At 49.6% G+C, this 10,517-nt stretch overlaps 1 protein-coding gene across 1 annotated transcript; it reads right to left on the bottom strand.

The window, feature by feature from the left end:
- Nucleotides 1-7,561: 7,561 nt before the first annotated feature.
- Nucleotides 7,562-8,573, bottom strand: LOC147984630 (protein S40-6-like). Its single transcript, XM_087543660.1, has one exon. The coding sequence runs from the start codon at nucleotides 8,432-8,434 to the stop codon at nucleotides 7,925-7,927; it is 510 nt and encodes a 169-aa protein (XP_087399786.1). The 5' UTR covers nucleotides 8,435-8,573; the 3' UTR covers nucleotides 7,562-7,924.
- Between the last annotated feature and the right edge of the window lie 1,944 nt (nucleotides 8,574-10,517).

The raw sequence follows: 10,517 nt of genomic DNA, 5'->3' as shown, positions 1-10,517 counted from the left end.
CGACGAGGAAGGCGCAGTGAGGAGGCCTGAGGGAGAGGCGACTACGGGAGGAGCACGGGAGTCGGGCGCTAGGGTTCCTGAGGTGGTCGCGATAGAGAGCTGCTGGACTGGGGCGGGGGAGCCCAGCAGGTAACCAGATGGCCGGGCCACCCGAGACGGTCGGCCCACTAGGGGTCACCTGGCGGAGGCCCGGGACAGATGACGCATCGGTTGGCAGGGGGAGCCCAGTCCGCGTCCGGCCCATGTTTTCATGGCCCAGCCCGCAGGGCAGAGAGATGGGCACGAGGGTTTCCGTCGACGCCGCCATCCCTGCCGCGGCCGGCGCTGGAGCTAGGAGGTGAATGGGCCAGGACCGCCAAGGGGCACGACAGGGAGAGAAGCGGAGCGAGGAGGTGCCGAACGCTGTGATGAACGGCCTGAACGGCGAGGTACGGCGGAGAGGCGGGGCACTCGACGGTGGTGCAAGCACGCTGCGGGGAGGGGCGCCATCCGAGGAGGTGGGAGGAGCAGCCGTCGCGGAGCGCCAGGACACGCACGCCCGGCCGTGGTCGGACCGCCCCGCGACACCCCACGCCGGAGCGCGGCGATGGCGAGCGGTCCGAGGCCCCAAGGAGGGCGCTTTCCGGGGGGCGAGGAGGGCGCCGCCACGACGAGCCGGCGCGACCGCAAGGGGATAGCGGCGCAGCCCAGCCGAATCGGGGGCGCGGCCACCACCCGGGTCACAGCCGGCCGAGGCGGGGGATCCCGGCGCACGACCGGGCGGCCAGCCGCCACATCGTCCAGCTCCGCGATGTCCGCCCACCGAGTCACCGGCGCCGGCGAGGGGCACGGGGAGGGAGGGGAGGGGCCGGAGGTGGTCGGAGTGGGTGGGGGCGAGGCGGCGGGAGAGGCGGGCTCCGGCGGCGGGGAGGCCGGGGACGGGGGCGCAGGAGGCCGAGCGCCACGGGCGTCGCATGAGCTTATCCCTACTCCTGTCTTCGAGGAGTTTTGGTCCAGTCTCTGTGTCTCCGGCGACGCTTCGACTACGGAGGATGTTGAGTATATATTTTGTACTCCCTCCGTTCCTAAATACTTGTCTTTCTAGGCATTTTAACAAGTGACTACATACGGAAAATGAGTGAATCTACACTCTAAAATATGTCTACATATATCCGTATGTTGTAGTCATTTGAAATGTCTAGAAAGACAAATATTTAGAAACAAAGGGAGCATTACACATATATTGGAGTTGTGGCTCACCTCCTAATCTTGTATAGTTAAAGTAGAGACATTTCCTTGTATTATACTCCCTCTATTCCTAAATATTTGTCTTTTTAGAGGTTTTAAATGATGACTGCATACGGAGCAAAATGAGTGAATCTATACTCTAAAATATATCTATATACATTCGTATGTGGTGATCATTTGAAATTTCTAGAAAGACAAACATTTAGGAACGGAGGGAGTATATGTGTACATCAACACCCCAATCAATACATCGTGTTGCAAATCAGTATCCAGTTACACGTATCAATCAAACCATGAGATCATCGGCCAGTATCCATTTGTACTACTACTCGGTTCCATTGATTAATAATATAGCAACAAATTTAATAAATCTAACTATAGTGGTTGGTGTTTTGAAAAAATATTGAAAGGTCGCCCGCTCAGATGGACGATAAAAAAAAGAATTCGCAAAAGGATTTGCATGCCCACTGGCCCACCACTATCACAGCTAAGGCTGGTTGTAATGAGGAGTATCATATACTAGTATCATGCATATAATACTAGTGTATGATACCACCTCCCTAATGCATAGTATCATATATTAGAGGGTGCTTGGATCCAAGGGACTATTTTTAGTCTGACTAAAAATAGTCTCTTTTAGAGGCTAAAGTTCCAAGCACCCCTGACTAAAGAGAGGCTAGGACTAGTCTTGAGGCTAAAAATTTTTAGTCATAGGAAACCTACTAAAATATGTATTAGCCCTCTCTCTCCTCATTTAATTCTTCTACTTTAACACATGCGAGTTCTGGATTGGATGGTTTGGAGGATAATAAATGCTCAATAATTTGATTTTAGTCTCTTTAGTATTTGGATCCAAGCATGGGTGAGGCTAGCAAGTTTTAGTCCCACTACTTTTAGTCATGGGACTAAAACGTATCCAAGCACCCTCTTAGTATCATGTAGTACTCTATTTATTATCATGCATGACACAAAGTAGCATAGCATTTAATATGATACGGTATCATGATATGATACTACACTCTTTTTTTTATTTAATGCTATGACACATCATCAAAATTACCTAGTTAGCATGCATGATACTAGCTATGATATTACCATTACGACCAGCCTAATCAATCAAACGACCAGATGCCTGGTTATCTATCGAGCACGTACGACGGTTGACGCCCCCACCAACCATGTGTCAGAGTCTATTGCATAGCAACAACACGGAGCAATATAGCTTGAGCTGCTACCCCACCAGAAAACTTACCACTGTGATCATCAAATAAAACTCGTCACGTTTAATTAGTTACGACTCTGATAAATGCTACACGTCATTTATGATTAGTTACCGGGGAGAAATGTGAAGGTCCAAGTGCGACCCTCACTGACGGAGACAAAGACATACTCCCTTCGTTTCAAAATATAGTCTGTTTTTGATTTCCGCGCTTCAGCTTTGACCATAAATTTAACCAACAAGACCGATTGCGATGAGAGTAAAAACTATATAATTGAAAACTTCTTTTGAATACGGATTCACTGATATAATTTTCGCTTCTGCCGCAGCCGGTCTCGTCGGTTAGATTTATGGTCAAAGTTGAACCTCGAAAAAGATGACTATATTTTGGCTATATTTTAAAACGGAAAAAGTACTAGTACTATATGTCTCTTTCGAAACGGTCATGACCCCAAAAGAAAAATAGTTGCTCGCGGTCATGACCCCGTACCGTACGTCTCTTTCGGCGTCCCAAGGTGATCTATGCGCGCCCGCCTCTACGTGTCACGTGTGTGTGGCCGGCCGGGCAACGGACCTAGACATGAGCACATGATACGATAGACCGTCGAGGAGCAAGAGCCACAAGAATTGAAACATGAGTTACATGAGCAGCGTCTGAAACGGCCCCCGGAAGCTTGTAGCCAATCAAAACGATTTGAACCGGTGCGTGCATATGCCGCCCTATCGCGAGACTATGGTCCCCGTACCGTACGCTTCATCATGCACAAGCGGCAGCTTCTCCCTCCCCGGCCAGGACTAGCCGTATGCAACACTAGAAAGAAAGAAAGAAAGAGCACGAACAAGACAGAATCCGTTCATTGCACCACCACCGGAAGCGAAGCGGTCGCTGTTTTGTTGGTTGGGCGGCCAGGCGGCGAAGCCAGGATATCCCCGATGTGGTACGAGCGAGCGACGTGAACAGGAGGCGTACAGGTTCATGCATCCATGGACTGGACCGCTAGTCCGGAAGGGAACGGAACAGCCGCGTCCTTGTCTTCCCAAAAGCACCGGGACGAGACGAGGCGCACGCGCGCGGCCAAAAGCGCGCGTCCCTGTTGCCCTCTCTTCTCCGCCGCTTCCTCGTCTCTCCAGTTAATAACTCCAACCTGCAGTGTCGCCATTACGTAGTATGAGCCATCTATCTCTGCTAGCTGATCGAAAAGTGCCTGCAGCTCCCGGTCTCCATTGCTCTTAGTATTTGAAATTTTTGAAAAACACACTTTTCTTGCTAAAAAAAAATCCTAAATCAAATACGTGGATACATACACAGATTCCTAAGGCCTGCTAAAAAGCTGAAAAAGAAATACTTTATATTTTCAGAAATATAAAAAAGAGAAATTTCTGACATAAATGGGATCAATTTTCTCCTATATACTTTCAGATTTTCTTTTCTATAGCTCAAAACAAAGCGAGATTTCTACCAAAACTTGCCACGGGTATTTGGAATGTGTATATGTATCTCCGGTAAAAAAATTCAGATTTTCTTGAATTTTTTTTGAAATTTCAAAAACACAAATTTCAAAATGTTAAATATAGGGAGCAGTGGAGCTCGGGTGCTGCAATCCCTCTCTCTTAGCTGATCCTCTTTTTCAACACGTTCGTAGTATGTACTCTCTTCGTAAACTAATAATCTCTCCGTTCGGAAATACTTGTCTTAGAAATGGTTGTATTTAGAACTAAAATAAGTCTAGATACAATTATTTCTAGGACAAGTATTTCCGAACGAAAGGAGTATATATTTCTGTCAATGCTATTACGGATATGCAGCCTCGTTTCAAGAGAAAAGTGTGGATACACAGCGGCGGATAAAGTAAACAGAAGGAGTAGTACATTCCAGGAAGCCCCAAAGGAATGTTCCTCCTAGCCTCCTAGCCATCCTAGAATAATACTCCCTCCGGTCCTTTTTAGTTCGCATATAAGATTTGACTGAAGTCAAGTCTCGTAAAGTTTGACCAGCTTTATAGAAAAAAGTATCAACATTCACAATTTGAGATCAATACCACTATATGTGTCATGACTTAAAATTTCATATTATATAACTTTAGCATGGCAGATGTTGATATTTTTTCATATAAATACGGTCAAATTAAAATTTGATTTTAAAGAATTATAATATGCAAAGTAAAAAGAACCAAAAGAAGTACTAGTAATAATAATCCATCGCAGCAGGAGTGGCATCCCTTTTGCCCACAGTCGTATGCCCGTCGCCACAATACAAAATTGCCGAGACGCACATGCGCAAATGGCAACTAGTACCACTACTTTAAAATTTTCTGCGAACGTAATCCACGGCTTGGACAACTTACAAGCATTGAAGCAATGGAGGCAAAACGCGTCGCCGGTGATTTCTTTTTCTTTTAAGTACTCCTTCCGTAAATTAATATAAAAGCATTTAGATTACTATTTTAGTTATCTAAGCATTCTTATATTAATTTACAGAGAGAGTAATGCACAACGAGCTCCACTGAATTAGAGGACACAAAGGCATACGGTAACTGAGAAAAACACAAGGGCACCTGCATTATTATGAAAAGATTTTTCTTTAAACAACTTCCCCTAAGAGCGTGTTTGGCAATATTATGTAGAGGGACTGACCCAGAGAGAAAATGGCCCGGTGTCTCTGAAAACAGGGTGTCATACATTATACTATACACAAAATTATAAGAAAACAATTTTGCACCCGATGTCTTGTGCATCCGGAAAGCTAAACGTAGGTACACACCTGATTAAGCAAAGAGAATGAGAGTTTAAAAGTTGATTATTAATTCCAAAGCTACATTTGGTGTGAGGTGTAAATAAGAGCATTTATGATCGGAGTCCTCAAATTCGCCCAAGACGAGCTACCACTGCACAGACTAAAAATTGCCATCCAATCGGGTTCCACAAAATCAGCCCAAAACACCCGAACTGTTCGACAACCCCATATCCAGCCCATATGGTGCGGATATGGGGAGGCCCAGGCGCGCCCGGGCATTGCCGCCATGTCGGCCGGCTCACTATGACCCACACAACCCCCACCATTGCCTCACAAAAATCCCACCTGCTTAAACGAACCATAGCCAAACCCTCAGCCCTTTCGCCCTTTCCGCTCCCCTCGCGTCTCCTCCCTATTCTCTCCCGCCTCTCCGTCCTTACCAGGTTCGCACAAGTCTGGCAAGGAGATCGATCCCATAAACTAGGATGACCTCGTGAAGGAGGACTTCGGCTCTGGAAGCGACGCGCCCGACGACAAGGAGATCGCGCTTCGCATCGCCATCGAGCGGTCGCGGATGAACATCGAAGGGAGCTCGAGTTACGTGGCGTTCGCCGCCAGGTCCTCCAGGTCTCGCCGCCGCAATGCAGCCCACGCTCACTCGTCCCGCTCTGCACCGCTCCAAACCGGTGCAGAGTGGCCCCTTCCCCTTCCCCTCTGGTGCTAGCTCCGCCCGGGCAGTGATAGTTTCTCGTGCCTGCAGCTCCTGTGAGGATGCGGATGCTGGAGTCGGAGGGTAACACCACTCGTAGCGAGCGGCAGTGGGCCGAGGCGGAGGCCAGCTCTTCCCATCAACGCGCCCGCTCCGTGCTCGTCGACCTCAAAGACATATGTAGTATAATCCGGCGAACTATTTCTTGTCCGATCTATTATGATGTTGATCAACGTTGTTTGCCTTGTAGCATGCATTGTATGAATTTGAGTGCGGGCGTATGGGAACTATTTTTTTGCATGGTAATACGTGTCTCGTTCATATAATAAAGAACAAAATATAAGTCACGTAAAAACCGACATCTCTGAGCTTGACACCAACGTCCGTCACCTGCCTCCGGCACCACCACAACAGCCACCGAAGAAAAGAATGACAAATCACCTCCTCACCCAAGTTCGACACGGCTCCATCGATGATATGCAGCTTTACAGACCTCCAATGTGGCTCACAAAAAGTAAAGCCATTGTCATTGAACGAATCAGACCGGGGCAACACACCGGACACGCCATCGAACTTCAAATCTGGCACCTCACCACGACTAAGACGCCAAAGAAGGAAACCATACTTGCCATCCACGAACCACGAACCCAGCACATGTTTCGTCTTCCAGATGTCGTCGATGAGGACCACAATCTGCATCCGCTCCTGAACTACCTCCCAAGTTCCACGCCGACGCTGGAGCAAACACCGTCGCAAATGGCGAAGCCCGAGGACACAGGTCCACCACAAGGGTGCCGCCGCCATGCCATCCTTACTTGAACAAACTGGTTTCTAAATCCATCCCCAACCATAGGGCCGATGGCCTCGTCAGGAAATGATCCGAAGAATCTTTATTCAGCGCCGTCATTGTCGTTGCCGAAGCGAAGACGATGAACAACCTAAGAACCTAGACTACACGGGAGTAAAAACGATCCACGCGCGTGAATCCGGCGACCCCCTCACCACCGACGACCGAGGTCGCCGGCGAAGAGGAGCCGCCGGAGGACGGCGCTGAAAGATGGTCTCTCCTGGCGGCGGCTAGGGTTTCAGCCGCCAGGGAGCAGGGAGGAGAGAAAAACGATCTGTCTATGAAGTTCGGAACGCTATGGGGACTATGGTTGTGGATAGGGACAAATGGGGATTGCCCGGTCAATGCTAGCGAGTGCGTCTGTGGACGTATAGAGCCTTATATTAGGCAACTATGTTATAGATGATATATTTGGTGGCAGTTTGAGAAGAAATTTCATACCATCTGCATTAACATGGGGAAGACAAAGGTGTGGAAATTGGCCTCCATGATTCTCTTTCACTTCCTCAAATCTCTTGCCTCCCAACCAAATAATGGATCATATGTCTCATAAACTCAAACCTTCTGCCTCCCAACCAATCCGAATTATAAGATGTTCTAGTAACTTTTTTTCGAATCGGATGTATATTGATGAAAAGTTTAGTCTATTTGTTGGTATTTAAGTCTGTACGTAGTCCATATTGAAATTACGAAACGTCTTAAATTCGGAAGAGAGGTCATACTCCACTAATTTCCCCCACTAAACGCGCTATAATATTTGGGACAGAGAAGATCGAGGGAAAAAATACAACTTCTAACTACAAGCATGGTTTGAAAGCATAGTCAGGTGAAAATGCACTGCATGCCATTATTATTGCTCCCGTCACAAAGATGGGTCAGTTTTTGTTTTTTTAGGCCACAACAAACTAGAAAGAATAATAGTACTCCAACCATCTTCGGTTGAGTCCTACCTAACTACACAATCAACAACAATTCAACAAAATGTACAATGATTCTACAACAACAAAGCACACCATTTTTTGGTCTTTCTCGCGAATTCTCTCGCTTCTCATGAACTCGCTGAAACAAAAATCAAACAAACCATATTACAAAATTTGCGACCCAAAGGAAGAAAAAAGGGGGATTTTTTTTCTGATTCCGAGCAGCCCGGCCGATCCGGTTCAGTTCATCCGGGGAATCCGGTTCAGTTCATCCGGGGAATCCGGTTCGGCTCCAGACGGCGTCACGCACCCGCGACGCGTCCCGGCCCTTGAGGGTGCGTCCGACGCCCTCGACCACCGAGGCCCTGGCCTGACGCCGCGCCAGGTACACGTGCGGCGGCACCCAGCCGTCGGCGTCCTCTTGCTGCTGCTCGTCGGGCTCGGGCTCGGGCTCCAGGTCGGCGAACCGGCTCGGCCACGCGGGCACCTCGACGGGCGCCGACGACGCCACCTGCCGCCCGTCCGCGAACGCGTGGCTCAGGCCGCCCACGCGCCGCGGCGGCTCGCCCCTGGGCGCCCTGTCGGTGCGCTGAACCCCGTCCTGATCCGCGGTGGTGGTTGGCGCGTCCGACGATGGCGAATACCAGACGTCCGACTCGGCCAGGTCCGGCAGGTCGTCGTAGGGGGACGGGGCGACGGTGGCGGAGCCGGGGCGGTGGTGGAAGCCGAGGAAGCGCTCGGCGGCGGAGAACGCCGTGGGCTTGCGCGCCTTGGCCATGGGCCGCAGTGTGCCGACGACTGGCTCCGGTCGATTGGTTTGGCTGAGCGCGCCCGGTGGGAAAGATGGGAGGTAGGAAAGAGGGAGGAGCACGAGAGTGTTGAGGGGGGGTTTGGCGCCCGGGGCCGGGGCTACCTGGCGAGGATTTATAGGACACGGCGGCGGTGGTGGGCTCCCCCTAACCACCTTGGCGCTATGTTATGGTTAACGTGTCCACGCAGTATTCCCGCCTCCTTTTGGCTCCGCTTTTCTTTCTTTTTTGTATTTTCTCTCCTCCGTGTATATACGGTCAATTTGTGGCTGCTTCTTTCGCTGTCTGCACACCTCAACACCTGCGTTACGAAACCTACGCGTGTGGCGCACTTTGTACTACTCCTGGCTCCGAGTAGAGTACTTATTAGACACGGTTTACAAACGTAGCCATACGTAACGTACGTATGGAGACGAGTGGATAACCTTTGCCTGCCTGTGCTGCGTCAATGCCACTGAAGTAGTACTACTTGGTACGCCTAGGCTGTATCCGGTGGAGGTATCTCATGTATGTATGGATTAGCGAGAGCTTCGCCTGGGTGAAGGTGGATTTCCTTTTGTTTCATAAATAAATAATGAAAAAAAAGCACGCGTTGGTTTCTCGCCTGTGTTAAAGTCCATCTTGGTGGAGGGCCGAGAGCGGAAGCTTCGTGCTGCTGCTGTTGCTTCTTCGTCTTGGTGTTTTTTTTTTAGCAACAGTACAGACACAAGCGCTCATATACACGCGCATACACTCACCTCTATGAACGCGCACACACACCCTCTTTCTATGAGCATCTTCGAGAGACTGAGCCGGCATATCATCTTAAGATTTACGAAGTCATTGTAGGCGCCTCGTCGTCGACGGAAACATCTTCTCCCATTGAAAACGCATCGCCGGAAATTCTAAAACAAATCTAAAAATAATGCGAGCATCAGGATTTAGACCAGTTATGCATGCATGCATGGATACCTCGTGTCACATGACGATAGCCTCCATTAGCATATTCGGATAAGATAGGATAGGATAGAGGAAGCGGGGGAAGGGGCGGGATTAACACGACCCAGGCCAGGAGGGGAGGGCCGGGTCCACGGCGGCGCAGGGATAGATAGGCGAGGCACGGCACGCGCCGAGACGATGCAGATGCAGGTGGGGCAGCCGTCCCCCACGTGGTGTGAACTCGAGTGGTCGACACGAAAGCCTGCGCGACTGGCTGAGACGGTGGGCCCACCGCCAGCTTGTGTGCCGCGCTGGACGGCCGCAGACTGGCGGCGTAGCGTAGGTGCTCACGTCACCCTTTCTTTGGCCTCGTTCTAGTACAACAGATTTACAGGCAGGCAGGCAGGCAGGTGCACTCGTGCTTCTCCTTTCACGTGCGGGTTCACCAATTCAATTCGTACCCAGCACTAGCACCAGCACGAGAGTTACGCCCAGCCCGTGATTATATTACGGGCAAAGCAAAAGTGCTCTACCTACTAATTGGTTTCTTGTACCTGGACCGGTACCTGTGCAAGGTACCCCGGACGGGTCTCATGGATGGACCTGTGGCTGTTGGTAGACACAATTTCCTCTCTTTTTCCTCTTCTCCAGGGCAAACAATTTACTGTAGCGCCTTCAATTAAAGAAAAACAAAAGACAATTCCCTGTACCGAAGCCATCCTCGAGGGGAAGGTAAACTGGTTCACGTCCGATGAATGCTTTCGATGCGGGGTGTACTGGTGAAATACGGTCCATGTACGATGAATGCTTTCGGTACCTCCATTCCATGCATGCGGAACCAAGTAACTACAGTAATGCAAAACGCCAAAACCGTCAGCACTGAACGACTTGGCCGCCAAGTTTTTGGTGCTGCTAGCTGGAGCATAAATGTAGCAGGAGGAGCCAAGGAAAGTAAAACAAAAGAATACAAAAACATATTTTTAATTCTAGTACATGAAAATAATACAACATCTGACTCATCAGACGTGGCCCATTGGTGGATGCGAGAGCGAAACATAAGTTTGACTTTGAATATGCTACACAGAATTATATTCAGGGGGTGTTTGTTTCCAAGGACTTTTTTGTGTAGGGACT

The sequence above is a fragment of the Triticum urartu genome, chromosome 2A (assembly GCF_056163025.1).
Source record: "Triticum urartu cultivar PI428250 chromosome 2A, HENAU_Tu73, whole genome shotgun sequence".
Classification (NCBI taxonomy): Eukaryota; Viridiplantae; Streptophyta; class Magnoliopsida; order Poales; family Poaceae; genus Triticum; species Triticum urartu.
The sequence above is the reverse complement of the archived record's forward strand: the minus strand, read 5'-3'. Positions and strand labels throughout refer to the sequence as shown.

Excerpts from the sequence above, each read along its gene's own strand:
- LOC147984630 (XM_087543660.1), bottom strand. The coding sequence starts at position 8,434 with ATGGCCAAGGCGCGCAAGCCCACGGCGTTCTCCGCCGCCGAGCGCTTC.